A 22,852-nucleotide genomic window follows, 5' to 3' on the forward strand; every position below is an offset into this window, starting at 1 on the left:
CTCAGCATTTCTGTTTACTCTGCCCTCGTCTGCCGGTAAGCCTGCTTCTCCAACACTTGACAGCTCTGCCAGTAGTTTGTTCGCTGTGGCATGTTCACCAGCGGTCCTCTTACAGTCCCTGCAGCTTCCTCCATTGAGCAATGCCCACAAGTGGCAACTTGGGAACACCTGCTCGCACCAGCACAATCCGTTTCCGCGCCTCTGCCTTCTCCAGTGGCTCCGCTTCCTTCTGCCTCAGTTCGGCTTCTCTCTCGTCTTTAAATGCGGACACCATTCTTAAATGTCCACGTAGTTGGGCCTTCTATACCAACTAGCCACTGTTTTCAGTTTAGTGTTTCTTCTGATCCATATTAACTTATTCCTCTTCTTCCTAGTCCCAGTACTTAAGTTTTTATGAGAGATTGAGTCCATAAGACTTATAGAACTTTTGAGGTGATTTTGTTTGGGATTCTTGGTTAGCACAAAACCATCGGAGACAGGATGTGTTATGTGTGTATTATGTACATATGAGGTGGACATTGTATTTTGTCTAGAATGTCTGGTAGGAAGGGATTTTAGGGTTTTGCAACTGAATGTATTTGTATAATGACAACATGCCATCAGCAACTTAGGAACTATAGGGTCTTCTTCATTTAGGAAGGAAGACTACTGCATCTGTCCTGATTTAGTGTCAATCTGCTTCCTACCCAGCAGATATTAGGAGTGAAGATTAAGTGGAGTAAGAAGGACCTGGGTTGTAGTTTTTTTCAGAATGAGGCAAAAGTGGAAACACTTAGATATCTGGCCCTCAGAGTTGAGAGGGTTGCATCTGGACAACCTCTGGGACAATTTCGGACTTTGAAACAGTAAGGCTGGTGGGAGATATTGATTAGTGGAGAAAGACTTGCATTAACCTTTGCAGTGGTTAGGTTTCAGAATAAATTGAATTTATAAATATTATAGAAAATGGATTTTATATGACTGGATGAGAACTTACATGATGAAATGTGCTCTTTTATGATTTCATTGTATTGCTTTTAATAACTGTTTTATTGAATATATTATGTGAAAATAGTTATTACATATTTTTTGCAAAAGATGTTTATATGGCAAGTCATAAAGCTTAATACAATTTTTTATTTATTTATTGTGTATGCTCTCATCACATCGGATCCCACAATGGTCCAGCTCATATCTGTGGCATTGGCTGCAGTACCTCTTGCCTGTACTCATCAACACAGCAGTGTAAGAGGTAATATCAGGTAGGCACCTGCCTGTTTTTGTTTTCTTCTTGGGAACACATGGCTCATTTAGGTTGTAAAATACAGGCCTGAGATGAACCACAAACAATTTTGGGTGTTATGATCGGGATAAAGTCATGACTGTTTTAGGCAGGTTAAATAATCAATAATATTACTTACTCTTGGGATATGTGTTTCATTTGTTTTCGACCAGATATGAGCTGCCATGCACGCATTACAATGCTACCTGTCAAAATAGTACACATGTAAACCACACCAACACGCTAAATGTCTGCATCATGCAAGCTTGGTATGTGACTGACTGTCTCTGGCCAACATGCCGTTATAGAGGTAAATAACTGACAATGACCTCTAACCAATATAATGTCACCAGCCTCAATGCTAAACATCTAAACAGTTTCTGAAGGGTGACAAGCAGTATTGTTCATGCTTTACAAGTGACTGGCTTTTGCCTAACCTGGCAGTCCATGTAAATGTAAGGGGCTGTAAAGAACTGTACTTATTGTAATGCTGCCAACCTCTATGGTACTCGTGTAAGCTCCATCAAATGATGAATGACTGTGCATGCATGCATCAGATGCCCTTGACTGATCAGCCTTCTGGACGCACTGTTGTTATGAGCTCTAATAGTTGGTATTGTTATATTACTAACCTGAGCGGTCCCCATGCAAAGTGCCAATAAACTGAAAGATGTCTTCCTCAGCACGTTCCTTTTCCCAGCTCTATTTGCTTACAAAGGTATGTGTCTGCCATGAACCCTCTATATTATAATAAAGCAAAATTCAACAGTGCCCATTTACCTGAACGCCAAAGGATGAAAAACAGACCTAGACATGTTTCACAAGTGATTGACTCAACCCCAGGGGCAGAGGTGCAGGTCTGCAATGAAATCTCATGATGATCCACTTCAAAAGTCCTCCTTTAGCTACTTTCAGAAAAATTAAAGGAGGAATCATTCATTGTCATATTCAAACCTGTGACTCGTATGTTGCACACAGATCTTCACAGTAGGTACATTAACCTACTGTACTGATATATCTTATGGTAGAGTTCTACATGTTGCTTTATCTCTGGATATGATTCACAGACACAGAAGCCCTCTATCTGCTTTTTCTAACCTCCACTCAACCCCACTCCCACCTCTCACTTTGTCCTACTCTTTATCTACATACCTGCAGCGTTTAATTGATTGAAAGATATTCAATATAAATCAACCCAAGCCATCCTGATGTTTCCGACCATTACCTGAAGATTTATACAACTGAAAGGGGATTCAGTCATATTCAGGCTGTAAGACAAGTTAACCGGAACCCAATAGCAAGCCTGAATCTCACTTATCTCACTCAATGAATAACTTTTTAAAATGTTTGCACAGGAATACTCGGAGATAATCAAGAAACAGCGTATCTTTAGGTCTCTCTGGTTGATATGCAGAGTAAGAAAGCTAGGTCTCATACATAAAATAGCACACTGCCAACCAGTGTGTCAGGCTCATTCTGAGCTTCTGGGAATGTCACCTTGAAGAACTCAACCAGAGAGTGGTCTGCTGTGGCTCGAGTTGCTCGAGGAGACACTTCATTGCCAAGCAGCTCAATCCTAGTCACCTGTGGTGAGTCCGACGGTTTTCAAATCCTTGCGCTAAGCTAGTGTCTCGCGGTTGCAGCCCTCATTCGTATTCAATGAACAATTATCTAGCTGCAATGTCTAGCACCAATTATTTTCAGAAACTGAGAAGTAATTCGGGGCCATGCTCTTGAATCATGACTGTGACAGTGTTAGAATCTCACGCTCACTTGTATCGGATTGTCTCAATAATGATGGATTATTGGGCTTCTGGCGACTGCTTCCGGCGCTGTTTCACAGGAAACGAACCCCGGGACATAGCATAGTCACTACTGGTGATACGAGTACAGAAATTACTCCTCCTCTTGTCGCCGGTGATAACCTGAATACAGCCACTCATATAGGGGAGGAGGTGGAGTAGTTAATATGCGTAGGCCTTAGAATGGTAATCGAGTTTTATACTCAAACCAGAGCGCACATACCTTCTACATCTAACTATGACCGGGATCTAAGAACAGGCTCTATCTCAGCAATGGAACCATTAGTTAATCTTAACCACACTCCAATTGCCAATTGCTGGTAAGACTTTACAGATGTCTTCCACTGCTCTGGCGCAAGTACTGAGATAAGACTCTCAGAACTATTGATGGCGCGCTTGTGTGGAGTGAACAATTTTCTGATGGGAGTATCTTGGAAGGTGCCAGTACTATTGGATGTTTTGCCACAGAAGCTGTGCAATTGGACTTAAAAAATCCTAAGAAACAGACAGATGACCAGATAGATGTAGTTGAGCAAATGAATATGTGGAATTTGGAGTGTTCTATATCCTCAGTTGATTATGTTTCCCATTGGCACCGGGAGGATAGCTAAGTGCCAACATGCTCGCCTTGGAAGCAAGACGACACGGACCAACACAGGTTCGATCCCCGGGTCCGCGCTTAGATCACTGTTAGATGCAGAGGCTCATAATTTGTATCCCTTGTATCACAAATTAAAAGAAGTAGATGACCAAATCAAGCTGTCACCCCCTTTCATCTCAGCTCTTAATTCCATCTTGAGTGCCTCCGTGGCACTCTACGATACTATTCTGGATGAAGTGAAGGCCCACACTCTTATTTTGAGGGAACTTAATGTGAAATTGGATATTTTAAGCAATTGGTTTTTTACCTCTAAAATGGTTCACATTAAATTGGTGGATAAGCAGGTGGGGGCTGACAGCAATGATTTTGTGTCCAGGAATGATGGGGTCCATGTGGGTGCCCCATCAGAGCAAGAGGTTTGTAGAGGCTGTGAGCAAGAACATGGGGCAATCATGTCAAGGCACAAGGGAAAAGGAAGGAGAGAAACAAACAGAGAAGACAGAATTTGAGAAAGTTCCTTAGGAAGTTACATTTCTTAGAAGAAGATTCACACAGTGCCAGTCCTCCCTCACCAAATTTAGAAGACCCAAAAGAGGTAGTAATTGACCAACGCTTTCCTGTAGTTGTTGAGGGACTGGATGTTCACCAAGATCCATCATCCTATATAGAATGGGCCCACTATATGATATATTGATTTAACTACACCTGAAGTAGAAGATCAAATAAGTTTGCGGGCCACCTCGACCCTTTTTGCTAAAATGCCTGTTTCTGGTGAAATTTGTACGGTAACAGAGTCAGACATGGTTGGTGAGAAAGACAAATGATCTCCGTGGGGGATGCTGTTTCCAGGGCAATACAAACAAACTATTGTTGTGGTAGTCAGGAGGATTTATTTGTACAGGAGGCTTTAACACAACAAAAAATTGACAGATCGCCAAAAGGTAGAGGAAAAATTGTGAATTTCCCAATAGTAAAAGGTGCGTATTATGGCACAGAAGAGGCACTAGATGCAGCCCCTATGTGTTCTCGATGGGAGACGATTTTTATATAACCAAGAAAGCCCTTTGTAAAAGCAAAAAAGAGGTAGTTAAGATTGAAATAAAAGATAGTATTGCTGGCCCTTCCCCAAAATCCAAGGAAATAGAAGTCCAAACACAGATCGTGATGGAGAAGCCTGTTGACCCCCTGCCGTCAAATATTGGTAAGAATGTGCAGGAGGGAGTCGCCAAAGAATGACTAATGCACATCTTTTGGATTCATAGGGATATAGTTAAGTTCACAGGAGGCCGTCAGCAAAAGTGAGTGTCATCTGGTACTCCTTGTTTGTTGACTAGTAGAGATCTTTCATCAAACAAGGAGCATAGAACAAATGTGGGAATTGTGAAAAGGATGGTATTTCTGGAACTTAATTCCCACTTGAATTTGCAAATTGTGTGGAACCGCACTAGTGTTTTGAAATTGTTGCAGGAAATTCCAGTGTTAGATGGAATTTCCACCGCTGATATCGATTATATGGTATCAGGTAAAAATATCGCCATATATATATGGTCGCCATAAATAATATCGCCGGGAAAATGTTGTGGCGATATTATTTAGGTGACCATATATATGGGGACAGGGGCAAAAAAAAAAAAAAGAAAAGAAAAAAAAATGTGAGGGTTGCGGGGGTGTCCCCCGCATGTTCCATGCAATAATGTCGCCACAAAAAAACGGCCATTTTTCAGCGATATTTTTGCATGGCGAGATTTTTGTGGCGACATTATTACATGGAACCGATTATATTAGCTTCCCTGTTGATGCACGCACAGATTTGGTGGAGGTGGTTTTACACTCAGCGTATATTGCAAGAACTACTCTAGCAGTAAAGGATGAGTTAAATGAACTAGGGCTGACGATTCGTTAAGAGCTGAGAACGTCAGTACTATGACAGAAAACAGTGTTGGTGAAGCTGGGAATTCATTGAATGGGAATGCACAAGGAGGACAAAGATCGCAATCTAGAAGATTGGGCTTGGTGGGTGCACATCCTCAAATGGGAGGTTGCTAAGCATGATGAATTCTCGATAACCCTCTAATACTAACTCAAGCCCAGATTTTAGTATGAAATTCAAAAGGTTTTAATAGTTTTTTTAAAAGGTGAAGAGTGCAGTCAGATTTGTAATGCTAGTGATATAGTTCTTTTACAAGAGACCTGGCTTTCTTTGACATTTGGGTGGAAGGTTTCACAATTGTTCAACAAATACCACAAAGCAGAACGGTGGTAGATCATCAGGTCCCTTACTAGTTGCCACTAAGAATTCAAGAATTAGAAATATGGTTATTATCTCAGAGAATATACTGGGAAAATTGGCTGTGGAAATGGTGGTCAGTTCACAGAGCAAAAGTATGACAATCCTCAAAATTAAATTGTATTGTAATCCGATGACTGGTAATATCATTGAAAAACAAACAGAAATCTTGGGAGATTGGTTGCCCATCCACGATGCAAATTTGATTGTAGCTAGGGATTTTAATGCTCATTGTTTCCAAAATTTTTGCTCTAAAAATAAAAGTAGTACTATTAATGGTAGGAAATGGATAGCATGGTCTTTGGAGTGGGATTTAATCATGGCAAATAGAAACATATTGGGAGATCTACAGCCACAAGCAACTTGGAAAAGTGGTATGAAATCATCCACAATTATGTGTTTTTATCAGGACCTATGTTTGATTTGTGTTCTTCCTTTCAGATAAAAGATACTCAATTGAGTGATCATAATAAGATTATAGTTAATAGGAATTTGGGATCTCAATCTGCCTCAACGGGTATAAGTACACATCTATATGTTAATAATGCTGTAAATTGGATTCAGAAATTTAGGAAAAAGTGAAGCACATTAATGAAAGAAGTGACAAATGTTGTTCATGAAAGTCCCACTGATGAGTTGGAATTGGCTTGCACTAGCCAGGGTTTTACGAAATTCTCATAGGAGGAGGAGGAACCAAGGTGGTCATGCCAAAGTAACTCCTCACATATCCATCAGTTTGACAGAACAATTTGTGTTAAGAAAAAGATATATAGGCAACAATTGCGCCAACTAAGGTAGAGTGTAGTTGATAGTGTGACCTATCAAGTTAGGAAAATACAATTGACGTGGGAGTACAAAAATTGGTTATGTTTACATACTTTTGGCTTAGTACAGGCTGATGGTGAAAGGATGTCGAATGCATTGATATTGAAGAATTCTCTAAATTTCTGGTCAGTAAATTATTAGGCCAATCGTAAGTAAAGCCTACTACAGTGTAGCGCAGTGAGTGAGTATGGCTGGCGGATTCCTTTGGAAACAAAAACAGAACTGTTGATTGTATAAAAAAAACTTCTTTTCCTTTCTGGGATATTTTTTTCAAAACCACTGATGTTGAACGATTAATAGCAAAATCTTCTAATTTAAAGGCGGCCAGACCAAATGGTCTGACTAACATGATTCTGAAATCTAATAAGGAATTGTGGGCTGTCCTGCTTACACTGCTTTGTCAGAATATTTTGCAGTCTTATTCTATAGTTGAATCATGGAAATTGACTATAAATATTCCTATAGTTAAAAAGGGCGATCGGTCGGAACTTGCCAATTGCTGCCCGATCGCCCTTTTAGATGCTGATAGTAAGATCTTTGCCGCCTTGGTCTTGGAAAAATTGGAGGTATCGATAGTTGATAAAAAAAGAACTTCAGAAAGTCCAAATAGTCTTCCGGAAAGGCTTAAGTACTAGTCTATATGGGCTTATTTTGACAATTCTGAGGGACAAGGTGTGGGCCACTAGGGGCTCCCCGTTATATGTTGGGATAGTGGATTTTTCCAAGGCCTTCGATACTGTCCACCATGGTAAACTGTGTCAAAATTTGGGGTGTTGGGGAATTCCATCGTCGTTGTTGGCCATATTGGAGCATATACAAGAGGGCACCAGAGTACAAGTAAGGATGGATGTGGTGGGACATTTGACTAATGTAATATGGACAATTAGAGGTCTAGGACAAGGGTGCATATTGGCACCCTATCTTCTCAATTTGTACCTGGCCGATTTAGATATTGCATTAAAAAAGGCAGCTTTTACCAGTCCCAAATTTGACGGTCAAGGTATTGGTTGGATGGCATATGCTGATTATGTTGCTTTGCTTGATTCAACCCTGATAGGACTGCAAAGAATGTTGACTGCCTTAGTGGAATATGCTATTGACAATTAATTGATTATTAACCAAAAAGAAATCAAGTGTGATCCATTTAGCTAAATCTTCTAAAAGAGGGGTTGTTTTAAATGGACAATTGACAATATTCAAATCCCCCCAACAAGTGAAGTTGCACACCTTGGTTTCCTGATCCTAACACAACCTAATGTAGTACTGGTCTATCAAATGAAGAAGATATATAATAATATTGCAAGTTCTCAATAAAGCCTTTGATAACATTCTACATAGAAAAAGTAGTACCATAGATTATGTATGGCTCTGCAATAGAACCAGTCAGTTATAGGATATCTTGGGAACAATTAGAGGGTAGAATTTGGAAGCAACATTAAATCTTCCTCTATCTGTCCCTATGTCATCGTCACGTTTTGAGCTGGGCTTGCTATCACTTCAAGCCTGGTTCTACTGACTGACAGTAACATTCTATCCTAAAATAATTACTCCTATGTATGGCACTGAATATGAGGATTTGCATATTGTCTAGACTAGCATAAGTCTTCTAATTTTTTTAACTGTATCAACCAAAAAGCTGAAAGTATTTTGACAAAGTGGAAGATATATGCAGGATTTCAATTTTAACCCATTATGGGTGAAAAGGTGTCTGCATAAAATGGATTGGATCAAAACAGTGGACAAGACGAGAAGCTTTCGCCTACATTCTACATTTTCAAGTGGCAACAAAGCATTGGGTGTTGCCAAAATATTTGGAATTGTACCCACGTCCATTCTTTCGAGAACAATTTCTCCAATTTCGCTTATACTTGTTACCGACTGGGGAGGTTTTGTTAGCCCGATCTTATGATTCTAATTCTGATCCAGCTCTGTGTAACCCTGTACAAACACTAAGGCATATATTGGTTGAATGTTCTGCCCTCATCGATATCAGAAAAAAATATTTGGCCCTTTTTTTTTGTAAGGAGCATTTTTTCTTCTCCAGATCATGTTTGGGAAAGGTTAAATGCTGGTAGGGAAACCTTTTTAACTACAGAACTATTAAGGATGCTGGAAGATATTACTCTTTTAAATTGTATATATGGAAAACATTAAGTGGTCTTATAAATGCTGTCTGTTCCCTTCTCAGATTATCTTATTTTATTTCTCTTTGAATGTGCTATTTATGAGCTTGTATGTTTTAATCATGATTTGCACATTGTAAGCACATTATTTTCTGTAAGTCTATTCGAAAGATTTGAAAGCTCAGATTTTGATCAAAACAAATAAAAACAAATAATAAAAGAAATAACACCATGTAGCAGCCTATTGTTTATGGATCATTACGGCCTGGGTTTACATGAAAGCACTGGCCACGCAAACACTTCTGCTTATTCTGAATCCTGCAGAACATGTGTCTTCTCAGTTGACATAACATTGAGGCAAATCCATTGCACTGCCTAATGTTTATATTTCTGCAAAATATATTTACTCGCTTAAGATGTAAAAGGTTGTGCTCTGTTCCTTTCCATCTATTTATATAGCATCAAGCATAGCCTACTTTTCTTTACCCAAATGTGATCGTTCCTATTTTAGGTTTAGCTAGCATGCATGAGCTATAGCTGTTTTAGAGTACTAAGCCGTCTGTAAAATAATCTTCTGCTAACTGGGGCTTTTGCTTAGTGGGATTGTATGTTGTAAACTGTTTGAATCAAATATGTGTGGCCTTTTTTTCTTATAAAGATAAACAAAATGCAGATAGACACTAAAAAAGACAGAGAAAGATGCACATTAAGAGAATGAAAAAGAGACAGAAAAATAGAGAGAAAGAAATAAAGAAGGAAATAAAGGAAGAAAGAAAAAAAAGAAACAAAGAAATGTAGACAGACACGCAATAGATGGTGCATACAGGGAAAAACCAGAAACAGAGAGAATGAAACAGACTGGAAGGGACTGGGTCATTTATTGTTTGCAAACTTTGTCAAAGTGCAATTTACAAAGCCCTGTGTGTATGCAGATACACTTCACGGTGATGACCCTTTGTAATGTAAGCAGAACTGTGGCAGAGTCTGGACCGAGAGTAGGAACAGTATGTCAATATCTATGTTTTCTTTTTTCAGCCTGTGACATGGCATGGACACTTAAAACAGCCAAGCTGATCAACCTGCTGTAAATGGTGAAATACATGATATGAGTACTGTGAGGGCATCCCCATGCCAGTGTGTCCTTGGCCAACTTGCAAAGCCTGCCAAGTATCATGCTGTACATACCTGTGAGGCACTGAAACCCCTGAATGAGTTCAGTGGATGAATTTATGAACAAACCTAACCCCTAGAATATAGGTGGAACAAGGTCTGATAAAAGCTGAATGTTTTGAGGGAATAGTCATGGATGGTTAAACATGCAATTATTTATACGTGATAGCTCTCCACTGAGGGAGTGCTGTCATCCCACTGAAATGTGAACTGAAGAAAATGACATGGATCTTTTAGGACTACAATAAATACAGATAATATGATGTAATACTCCCACATGTGAGGTGATGTCAGATAAATAGTACCTTTACAAACAGATGATTTTTAAAGAGACGTATTTGTAATAATGTTTTGATAATGTGTACATACATATAGCCTTTTGAACGTTTAATGTAAGCATAACGCATGTATGTTTCAGTGTGTTTCGATAGAAATTAATCTTTTTTTTTTTAAATGGCATGTGGATTTACTATGAACACAAAGGCTCTTTGTCTTTAAATGGAGCTAAGGATAATGTATTTCCCTTCTTGGAAGAAATGTTGTCACAAAGTACTTACTGAAGAGTTCGTTATTTACAAGCATTGGCAAAGCCAATAGTTTGGGCGTTTACTGCTGTTCTTTACATCTTGCATCGATAGGCATCAGGGTGCAAGGAGGACAGTGCAAAGTTTCAAAGGAGGATGCAATAAGGGGCACGGGTGGGCAAGAGAATGAGAAGGAAGGAGAAGACAGCTAGGGAGGAAACGATTGAGAGGGTGCCATCGATGATGAGCAAGAGGAAATATGAGCAAAACATGTTGAGAGTTAGAGGGTAAGAAATAAAGCGAGAGTGTAAGTGGAAGGATAAGAGGGGGGGTAGAGAGTGGGGGCGTGTTAGGTGGGTAGGTTGTAGAGAGTTCTGTGGGTGGAGGTAGAGAGAGTGGGGTGGTGGGATGGGGTACAGAGAGTGGGGGTAGTGTGTGGGTTTAGGTAGAGAGTGGGGGAAGGGTGGATGGGGAGGAGAAAGAGGGGATAGGGCAGTTGGGGGTACAGAACGTGGGGTGGGGTTGGTGGGATAGGTGTAGAAAGAGTGGGGGTAGGTTGTAGGGAGTTCTGTGGTTGGGGGTAGAGGGAGTGGGGGAGGTGGGATGGGGTACAGACAGTGGGGGTAGGGTGGGTGGGTTTAGGTAGAGAGGGGGGTAGGGTGGGTGGGGAGGAGAGAGAGGGGATAGGGTGGTTGGGACAGAGTGGTGGTAGGGATGGTGGGGTAGAGTTAACGGGATTAGGGTGGGTGGGTGGGTGGGCGGTAGGGTGGGTGGTTGGGATAAGAATGTGTGGGGGTACGATGGGTGGGGATAGAGAGTGGGGGTAAGGTGTGTGAGTGTAGAGAGTGGTGTTAGGGTGGATGGGTGGGGTAGAGAGAGTGGAGGTAGGGTGGATGGGTGGGGGTAGAGAGAGTGGAGGTAGGGTGGATGGGTGTGGGTAGAGAGAGGGGGGTTATGGTGGACGTGTGGGGGTAGAGAGAGGGTTAACCTCCATTATTATACCGATTTTCAGAAAAGGAAATCCATCTGACCCCGCACATTTTAGACTTATTGCCCTTATGGATGCCTCATCGAAGGTGTTTTTGATTCTTATTATTAACGAAATTGAACGGTTCATACGAGAAGATGACACGCTATCTAAATTTCAACTTGGTATTCGAAAACACATGGGTACTCATGAGTACTGCACTGAATGCTACCATCCTTGCGCAAATTCTCTAAACATCCAAGTATATAGATAGTGGCCCGGTTTATATGGCTTCATTAGATATGACCTCAGCCTTCGACCGAGTTATACGCAATGACTTGTGGAATAAAATGACAGCTTTAGGTATTCCATCACATATAATTCTTATAATTGCTATGCTCCATTGTGATGCAAATTATTGGGTGCGGATCAATTAATAAGGCGCACTCACTGACACCATTCCTACTTTCACTGGAGTGAAAGAAGGATGTAACCTGGCATCTATTCTCTTCTATCTTTACTTGTGTCACCTGAAATATGGAAACATGACAAAATCTTTGCAGTTAGACTCGGTATACTCCATCTTCATTGGATGGTTTGGATTACAAAACAAACTCCAACTATTCTCTATGCGCAAAAATACAACTTACAGGTGAATGCGAGCAAATATAGCATTGTTATCTTTACAAATAGGAAGATGATTTGCTCCTTTACATGGTCCATGGAGGGAATTAAAATAGAACGTACATTAGCAACACACGATCTAGGTTATAATCTATGTGACATGTCTTCAATACTTATGTGGAGGACTTCCTTGAATCTAAAGCTTAGACCTCTTTTGTCGCAAATGAGAATAATATATAGTAAATATTGCAAATTCTCAGTTATGTCGCCAATTGAGTTCTATACTCTGAAAGTCAAAGCGATTTTATTATACGCCCTTGACATGTGCCTGTTAGACATATATAAACTTTTAGATCAATTACAGGGCAGGATATGGAAACAAACTCTGGGGCTTTCAAATGCATTGCCAAATTCTATTTTAAGACATGAATTGGGGTTAAGTTCTCTATCATCCAAATATCAATGGAGAATGATGACCAACTACTCCAAAATGATTATTCCTCCCCGTAATTCAATGTATGTTATCTGTCCCAGATGCTTACTAATGCCCATCCTGCATCACTTGCAAGGTTTGATGCGAAAATGAAAGCACTCCTGACCAAAATAGAGGTAAACACTCAAGACCTCTCTCTGCGTGCAGCACACGTTAAGAAAAAGCCCTTTGAGCATGATTAGGCGTGCGCGATTGAGACAATCAGCGGATATAGCTCATATAAAGAATATGCACGCTTTGTGGAAAAGAGAAAACCGCGCTCACTGTGTCTACTTTGCTTTCCCTGCGATAAGGCTCGATCTTTGTTCATTAGATTTAAACTGAATCAATTTCACACGAATTATCGAATTCAACAATGGTGTGTCAATAATGTCACCAACAATGATGGTATGTGCCGCTTTTGTTACTCTAACAAGGAATCCGAAACACTGAAACATCTTGTCATCTTTTTCTTGCATTTTGAAACTGCTAGATTGGCAGCCTTTGGCAAATTTAATCTTGGAGCAACTAGCTACTCAAGGGACTTTTTATGGATACGTTGCATGTGGGGTGACAATACTTCACTGGTTTTAGCACTCACTCGTCTTTTGTATATAATTGATATATATAATTGATGACCAACTGTCCCCACTTAGAACTGTGTAGTGATTATAATATTGCTGGGTTTAAACAACCATCTTCCAAGCAGTTTAATTGTGTAGCATTCAATTCACTAGTCACGTGTATATAGAGGTTTTAATTCTCACTATCATTGTGTTGTTTAATGCTGCTATTCTAAGAATCTCCCATGTACAAAATCCGTTTTTATTATAACGGTGATATTAATCATGTGAAGGGGTGCATTGTAGAATGTGTAAAGTACGTTCGCGCACTGTTATTTCTGCATATATGGATTGGAGTATTATCAAGATGACCTAATATGTATCTCTAATTGGGCGCCTGCCATTTGCCTTTTAGGTTCTGTTCTGCACAAACGGATTGGAGATGAATCTGTGATTGAATACATGTATGTTTTAGTTTTTATTATTAGTAAGAGTTTTAAAATGATTGTTTCAATTTAAAGCAACGAGGAACTGACTATACATAATATGTTTGTAAAGGTATATGTATGAACCATATACGAATATAAAAAAAAAGAGAGTGGGGTATGGTGGATGGGTGGTGGTAGAGAGAGTGGCGGTAGGGAGGGTGGGGTAGAGAGAGTGGAGGTAATGGTCGAGAGTGTGGGGCTAGGATGGTTGGTTGGGGTAGATAAGAGTTTGTGTGGGGGCTGGGTGTAGAGTGAGTGGGGGTTGGCTGGGTTGGGGTAAAGAGAGTGGAGGTTGGGTGGGTGGGCTAGAGAGAGTTGCTGTAGAGTGGGCGGAGAGAGTGGGGGTTGGTGGGTGATGGTAGACAGGGTGGGGATAAGGTGGGTGGGTAGGGGAAGAGAGAGTAGGTATTGAGTGGGTCAGGATACAGAGGGTGGGGACTGGGCAGGTGGGGGCAGAGAGGCAGGGCATATGGTGAGAGGGTGGGTAGGGTGTATAGGGCTGGGTGAGTGGGTAGGATTAGAGAGAGTGGGGTGGGGTAGGAGGCGATGGTAGTTAGATGACAGCAAAAAAACATGAAGAACAAAACAGCCTCGGGAGGACTCGTCAAAAGAAGCCCAAAATAGCCCAAACTAAATCCGAACCAGCACACCTAATAGGGGTGGCTGGGGGTTAGAGAAAGTGGGTCTGGGATGGGTGGGTGTAGAGAGAGTGAGGATGGGGTAGAGAGTGTGGGTGTGTATGTAGAAAGGCAGCCTCGGGACGATGAAAGAAACAGGTCAGTTGTCAAAAGTAGCCTAAAATAGCCCAATTGCCTGCAAAACTAGCCCAAAATAGCCCCATGTGAAATCAGTGTGCAGTTAGGAAATGGGCAGCCCGGCACCTGACCTGCTTCTTACAAAGATGCTGATAGGAGTAAATATTGTTAGAGAGAGGATAGCGGAGGAGTTTGGAAAAAGAGATGTTAGTGATTTGATAGTTTCATGCCATGGCATTGCCCATTGCTATGCCAACCAGATATTCTCAGTTCAGAACCCCCATTCCCTCTCTCTCTCTTCTGTGACAATGGTCTCAGCAATTTTGTGGTGCAAGCACCACAAAGATTTACCAAAACCAGAAATGTTCACTTCATGTTCCATCTGTTCCCTAGCAGAGACACTCTGCATCCAGATCCACACATTCTGACACCGAGTGGTTCTCGCTTTGAGGTGAAACTGACACCAAGGTAAGTCGTATTTGGCACAAAGTGAAATGACTGTCACCACTGAACCTCCATCTTGCCAACATTTACCCATATCTGGCAGCCTTTTGAAGATCGGGGACTAGCAAAAACAAGTTGACCTGTTTCGGCATCAAGAATAGACCTTGTGTTGCTTTGACTACCTCGTTCATTTGCTCTATGAAGGAACATTGCTGGACCCCCGAGAGAATGTGTTTTGGAGCAAAACATATCAGGATTTATTCTCATGTGCCATAAGTAAACTAGCAAAACCGGTAGGAAACTACAAATAGCTAACATGGTACCGAGGGAGGGCAAAGCACCCATCTTTGGAAATTCCCCTTTGTGAGTGCGGGCACAGAAGCCACTAGACGTTTCTGCTTATCCTAGGCAGTGTGTTGGATAACGACAGGAGTAAGAACTGTGATGAAGCCCTCTACCAGATTCTGGAGAATTCCAAAGGGGTGACCAAGAGGGCTCAATGCCTCCCCAAGCTAGCAGATTATGGGCCCTGGTGTGGTATGGAGAAGATCCCCATGTCATCCTTAGTTAGCCCCAGTCGGTGTGCATGGGATCATCATGGGTGAGGGCCAAACTCTCACAGCCGACCTAGCTCCTCAAACAAAAGGAATGTACTTCTTTCCAGCAACCCTGTGCCCCAAGTGCCAAGTGCTCTCTCCCTTTCCCACAGCACCATCATAGCGACAGAAATTAGGATTGAGAGTGGTCCGATGAAAAGTACTGCGCTAGAAGTTACTGTCCCATTCCAGAGCCCACTTAGAAAACAGGCCCCTAATGTACCCTTCAGTGTCTGACCAACGCTGGAGAGGTTGTGATTCAGTGGGAGACTGGGTCATATTTGGTGGGATTGTCCTGTCTTGCAGCCCTTCTGGAGAGAAATTAAATCACAAATGGAAGGAATGTTTCAGGGGACAGAAATGCTGGGTAAAGAGGTGTGGTTGTATGGCCTCTGCGATCCCTCCCTTAGAACCTTCCTCCATGGCCCTTCCCCATTCCCATTTTTGCCCCATAGGGCTCAATGGGAATGAGGAAGGCGCTAAGTATGGTGCCGCAAATTGCGGCACCGTACTTAGCACCAAGGTCCCTTTGCGGGTCCCTACTTTAACGGCTGGTAAAACCAGCCGTTAAGGTCGGGTCCCGCAAAGGGACCTCGTAATTAGGCGCTAATAGGTTAACGGTGCGGCAGCCTTTTACGGCGCCGTTAACCCATTAGCGCCTGGGTCGTAATGAGGCCCAATGAGTGCAGATTGTATCTAAGGGAAAGCCCTCCTGGATTGATGAGGGAATCTTGAGTTTAAAGATAATCTAACCTATCCATGTTGAGTGGTTAGGCTAGAGATAATTAAAGCTGCCCTTCATCTTGAATTTTCATGGCTCTTCTCCCTTTTTGGTGTTTGCAAATTTTGTTTTTTTACCTGTTTTTTTACCTCTGTGTATAACTTCTTCAGAACTAAAAGTTGCAATTTGTGTTCTGCACTCAGAGGGGAAGTCCCATGTTTGATTCTGTACAGGCAGATAACAGTCTGAAGGAGGTTCTGGAGACCAATGTAAGCCACCAGCTCTATGATGTGGCCGATGCAGATGGTATATGGAGGATCCCTCAGAGTCTAACTTCCCTCCCCAACCTAGTGTGCAGAGGAACCTCGATGCTGCCTCATAATCCCCCATTCCAGAAATATAAGGATTCAGAGTATTCCTGTCAGCCATTTTCTTATCACAGTCCCAGAGACGCTCTGTTCACAAAGTACAGTCAGTATAGACAGCAAGCAGGCATTAGGTCAAACACTCACCAGGCTTTGTAGACACATCAGACTTGGGAACAGACCAACAACGCAACATCAGGAGGGATCACATAGTTGGCACAATTATGCCAGCACCATAAAAGTTCAGCCTTATAAAATAAAATGCCCTAGCATGTCTTTGCGCCTCAACCTGTGATTTGAAACGGGTTATTCAGTACAGGGCATTAGTGAGACCCTTAGAGCAGGGCAAACAGTATAAAAAGAGGCAGAAGGGACCAGTGATTGATTTGAGGAGCAGGGATGGCGGTCCAGTGGAGGAGTGAAAGGAGCAGAGAAGAATGCAAGGAGCCCTAGTTTGGTGGGAGCTATACCTCAGTGAATGACAGAACCTGCAAGGGAAACATGCTACGGAGAGCCTCCTGGCGGCTATAGCCCAGACTTTGGCCTTGATAAGACATCAACTAAAAGAGGAGCTTGTCAGCCTAGTGGGGGCTATGGACCATACCCTGGCAAGAGTCAATGACCATGTGACGAGAGGGCTGCTAGCCTACAGGGCTTTAGCCCAAACAAGAGCCAGTGACCCAGGAGGAAAGGAACTAAGACCAAGAGTGTTGTGGGGTCAAGCCCAAGAAGACAACCTTTCGCTAGTGGGTGAAAATAACTTCATTCTGACATGCACACTAGCCTAAGGGTGGGGATTCCTTCTTTTAAAAGTCTTGGGTATCCACTGAGGTATGGTGGAATAATACGTTCTCAGTGGTAGGCATCAAGTGAATCAATCTTCATGAAGCCTGGACAGGTGACCTGCAGGCTGAAAACATTCATGGGTGAACTGGGGAACCACCCTGAAGAGTTGCTGTTTGATTACAGGCCTTGTTCTGAGACTAATAACTTTGGGACCCAGGACACTAGATCCGACTTGAGACAAAGTGATAAAGGGATGTAGGACTTGAACACTGAGGTGTTAGGATTGGCAAAGCAAGTCCCCTTTCGAGCTAACTCCAGACATTTACTTTCCATGAATTCTCCATCTTGATACACTTTGTCCAACTATCCCTCTAGAATTGTCCCTATAAGTAAACCAACCTCTTCTTTGTGACATAATCAAGGTATTGAAACATATACATCTCGAGTGGTCTCTTGAAACCACACAACTACACTTCCCAGGTTTAGAATGGTCTCCCTTCATCCTGAGGTCAGTTTTTAAGACGTGAACAGTGCATGAGGAATAGAGCTGTAGCAGTGGGTGGCAGTACATTGAATCTGGTGTAGGCAAATTCCATAGAACTAGATAAAAGCAAGGTTTGTGTTAAGCTTGACCAAATCATCCTTCAGGTTTCTGAAAAGGAATACTGGCACCGATTCTGCTCAAGTTAAGAAGATGTGGACAGAGTGCACTTCAGCACGGCTGATGACACTGCTTTTATTTACAGTGTCAAAGGTCCATCCCAAATGCTTCCCTTATCATTGCTGCATAGTGCAATCATTTGCCTCACAAATGTTATCATCCATTACTTCCAGTTTACAAAGTTGATGTAATTGTTGACAATAGAATTAGCAATTGTATTTAGAAAAAATGGTTGCAGATATACATAGTTCTTGCCAACAGCAGCAGAGCTACGGAAAAACAAGTTGTGGGTATGCAATGTTCTACAGAATGGAGCACTCCTAATCTAAATTTAAGATGAAGGCTGTATGCACTGTCTAATAGAAATGCAGCAATAATAAAATGCAGAAACCGATTGTTCAATGTCTGTCCGGCCAGGGGCAGAAAATACAAAAATAAAATGTATGTGTCACTAGAATGCCAGCATACAAGGTTTTTAGCTGCTCTTCATAATTGCAACATATTTTCAATAATGGCGTCTTTTTTTTTTTAACTCAAGCAGTACTCTTCCCGTTCATTATGTTTCACAAAATGGATGTTTGCAAAATGAGGTGAAAATAGTGACCACCGCATTTTGCAGTTCATTTGGGTTAGTAAATAGTTCACAATTTTCAATGTAATCTTAGTTCACCTTAACATAATTACCATGTGTATTACATTATCGAGTGCCTTTCATCCAATCAGAACGCTTAGATGTTTGTCAGTAAGTACTAAGTCATTACCTAATTCTAAACTTTCTAACTTCAGCAACAGTCTAAAAAGTAGCAATGTCAACTGCCTTTATCTTCCATATACACCTTTAGTCCAATGAAAAAACACTTTTCTGAAATCATTTACTTCAATATATTTGGTAATTTTGTGAAGGAAAAAAACATCTGGATACAAAAAACCTTTACTATATTTTCCTGATAAAGTATGAATAGCCTTGTAGGCATTGGGAGTGGTCATTATTTGTTCAGATAATAGCCCCTCCATAGTTTATGGCACTCAACTTCCCCTTGGCCATAGGTTGGGCAATTATCCAGCGATAATAACCTCCCCTACCACTGGTTCTAAAGCATAATGATTCTGTGCACGTCAATACGTGACACTGATTTTCAATGAAGGAGTTTGGTTGGATTTTGTTGCAAAGTTCACCAGTGATAATGAATCCTGACACTATGTAGAAATTATCATTTGTTCGGGAACATACATTACATACAGGCTGTGGCAAGACTCACCAGACTCTATCAACTGACAGAATGTAAACCAACCACACACAATTCCACAAAGAACCTTATAAGGGAAATGTTCCACCATAGCCTAACTATTTACAGAATATATATATTCAGGAGAAAACATGTGAAATACATAACAACTAACTCGGAAACCCCAATAAACATTAGGAAGATCAGAACAGATTTTACATTGCCATTGACTCTAACTTTATAGCTTGATGCTTACATTGATGCATATCAGAGAAATCAAATCAAAGAGAGTCTCAAAACGCCTTACCTGATTAAGTTCTGGCACACCTGACATCCTGCGAGACACCTGTAGAAAGGTATAAAAACAGAATTTCAGTAACACTGTTTGGAAAAATGCAGGCTATCTCAGACACAAATCTCAAATTGTAAAGACGTGCCTGAGTTGAAAGGTCAATCTCTGGGACATGTTGCCTTATGCATCGGTGCCAGCAATATATAAAATAACTTTACCTAACGTCCTGATAACAATGCAGTTAATAAGAAACTAGCTTCGCTGCACTGTACTCCAATGTAATAACTGATAACAGCTTGTTGCTGAAATCAGTGTCTGATTCCGAGCCCAGCATCAAACAAAACATCTTCCAAGAGAAACTGCTATTTAAAATGTTAACTGGATACGAATTACTTTGCCAGATCATTTTCTGTAATGTTTCTTGGTTTGGTAGTTTTCAATCATTAACTGATAATGACACAATTAAGTTCCTCATTCCATATAGAGTCTGGCGTAAATGTTTGAATGTTTTGGTACCAGTGCTTCCAGTGCCAATACACTGCTGGCATGGAGGTTGTTTCATTGAGGCCAATTAAACAAGCCATTCTTGAGTAGCAAGGTCCACTACATCTTTCCAGAAAAATGAGGTTGTACTTAAAACCAATTGTTTTTCCATGCTACGGGTTTCATTCGATGTGTATATGAATAAAGAGCTTTACATTCCTACTTCCTATTTTAACCACTCTTCTAAGGCAAAGATAACTCTCTATTACTTGTATTTAAATAGGGTTTTCAAATATGATTTGTCCCAAACCCATACGCTAGATTGCTCTTACAAGATTCTTAATCAGGCTCAGGTGTCCTAAGCTTGACAAACAATAATTTAGGAATCCCTACATTGGATCATCTAATTTCTATTCTAGTGTTACGCCAACTGGGTCTTCTTCAACCATTAGCAATCCAAACTGAGCTCAGTAGGGACAAAGCAGCACCAGTGTTTGTTTTAACATGTTGCATAAGATTTTATATACAAAGCAGCAAATTATTAAGGCAATGCGTGACAGGCAATTCTGTAGAACATATTTGGCAAAGTCTTTTCTGGAGTTTGCTCCATGTCTAGATGCATAATATCTCTGTGCAACCAGAGAATAAGGAAACTGAATTCACAGTAGTCAAGATTGAGCAGCTTGTTGAAAATCGGATTGAACTGTCAAAGTAATAAGGGGGGAGACATACTATTAAACCAACCAATAGTGCCATAATGTTGACAACTCAGCTGTTAGGATTGATCCTACCAGCTCGTCTTTCTGCTACGGAGACTGGTGTTGCTATTGGCTTGGGGACAACAGGGCGTTATCTTTCTGTACTGGAACCCCATGTAGCGTGCAAAGTTCTCAAAATCATGGCTGGTGAATGGTGGTCCATTGTCTGATTTTATTATCTTTGGTATCCCGAAGGTTGACAACATGCGATCTAGTGTGGTGATGACATACGTAGCTGCTGTGGATTCTATCAGCCGAACGTCAGGAAAATGTGAGTGTTCGTCAATTAGTAAGAGTACATATGTTCTGTTATGTAGTGGCCCAAAGAAATCTACGGCAGTTCTTCCCAGACACCTAATGGGAGCGGGGACATCTGCAGTGGGTTGGGGTGAGGTGGATGTGCCACCTGGGAGCAGATGGTGCACCTGTCTACGACCTGTTCTACTATGGCGTCCAATTTGGGGAACCATACTTTTTGACGCAGGAGGCATTTTATGGGTAATACCCCCCGGGAGCCTTCATGCACCAGCATGACCTCTTTTTTCTCTGCGTTTCTGGAATTATCACCTTGCAGCCCTTCATGACGATGTGGCCGTCCACAACTGTCAGTTCGTCCTTCACCATGTCCATGCATCTCACATCATCCTTCAACAATTCCTGCTCTTTTGTGGCCTGGTGTTTTATGTGGGTTGTTTTTCCTGCCTTGACGCAATGTGCCACGATCGCGAGGCCCGGGTCTCTTTCCGATTCCTTTCCGAGGGTGGTCAAATCCACTAGTATGGGTTGCAGGTGATGGATGACGTAATTGATGTATACATCTGTGATAGAAGGGCCCACTTGGGCTGGCCCCGTGGGGTGTCTGGATAGGTAGTCCACAGGGTATTCTTATTTGCCCAGGCAATGCACAATATTGAATTTGTAGCCCTGTAGCCTCGGGCCCCATTGTGCTATTCTTGGGGGCATTCTCGCTTTAGGGTCTGGTATTTCATTAGGAGGGCCTGGTGATCGGTAATAACATTGAATACCTTTCTGCATAGGAAGAAGTGGAAGTATTTGCAGGCCCACAATACTGCCAGGTTTTCCTTTTCTGCCTGGGGGTATGCATGTTCTGTAGGTGTGAGACTCCTGCTGGCATAAGCCATGATGAACAGGCTGGTTGGGTCAGTGGGGTCTTGTTCCGTTAGTATGGCTCCTAGACCGACAGGGCTGGCATCAAGTATGACTTTGGTCTTCCTTTCAGATTTGAAGTAAGTCATGTCTTCCACCTTTGAGATGTTGTTTCGGATGGTTTAAAATGTGTGTTAGCAGTCTGCTGACTGCTCAAAGGGTTGATCCTTCCGCGTGAGCAGACACAGGGGGTTGCTGACCATTGCGTAACCTTGGAGATACCTTGAGCAGTAGCTTGCGAGTCCCAGGAATGAATGAAGTTCTGACACATTTTGGGGTGGCTGGGCAGTGTTCAGTGCTGCTACCTTGTCTGGGTCAGGTTGCATGCCTTTCTCTGAAAATGTGTCGGAAGAACCTGAGTGAGCCCTTTCTGAACTCACATTTGTTTCTGTTGAGTGTCAGACTCACTGCCTCAAGTGCTGCGCAGACCCTGTGTAGGGCCGCATTGTGCTCTTCTTTCGATTTGCCAAAAACAATTACATCATCGGATTAGTTGAGGCTGTTGAGGACATGGATGTTGACTTTGTGGATCTCCTCTTGAAAGATCTCTGCCGCGGACGAGATGCCAAAACTAAGCCGCTTGTACTGGAACAGACCCATGTGGGTGATGAAGGTGGTAATGTATCATGACTCAAGGGTGATCTTGAACTGGTGATACCCTTTTGTGAGGTCCAACTTTGAGAAAAATGTTGCACCGTGCATTAGGTGTATCATGTCAGTTATCCTGGGCACCTGGTGTCTTTCTCGCTCAAGTGCTTCGTTCACCTTCATCATGTCCACGCATAGCCTGATGGAGCCGTCCAATGATTTCTTTGGGATGGGTACTAAGGGTGACACCCATGGGGTAGGTCCTGTAACTGGTTCAATGACTTGTTGTTTTAGGAGTTTGCC

At 41.8% G+C, this 22,852-nt stretch overlaps 1 protein-coding gene across 1 annotated transcript in view; it reads right to left on the bottom strand.

Moving 5' to 3' along the window:
- TRPM6 (transient receptor potential cation channel subfamily M member 6) overlaps positions 1 to 22,852 on the bottom strand; it is a 1,703,532-nt gene that overhangs the window by 1,358,696 nt on the left and 321,984 nt on the right. The window contains exon 3 of the mRNA XM_069625828.1: positions 19,569 to 19,607. Within this exon, the coding sequence (XP_069481929.1) occupies positions 19,569 to 19,607 (39 nt within the window). The remainder of the gene's footprint in view (positions 1 to 19,568; positions 19,608 to 22,852) is intronic.

Source organism: Ambystoma mexicanum, chromosome 6p (assembly GCF_040938575.1).
Source record: "Ambystoma mexicanum isolate Mex_15411 chromosome 6p, UKY_AmexF1_1, whole genome shotgun sequence".
Lineage (NCBI taxonomy): Eukaryota > Metazoa > Chordata > Amphibia > Caudata > Ambystomatidae > Ambystoma > Ambystoma mexicanum.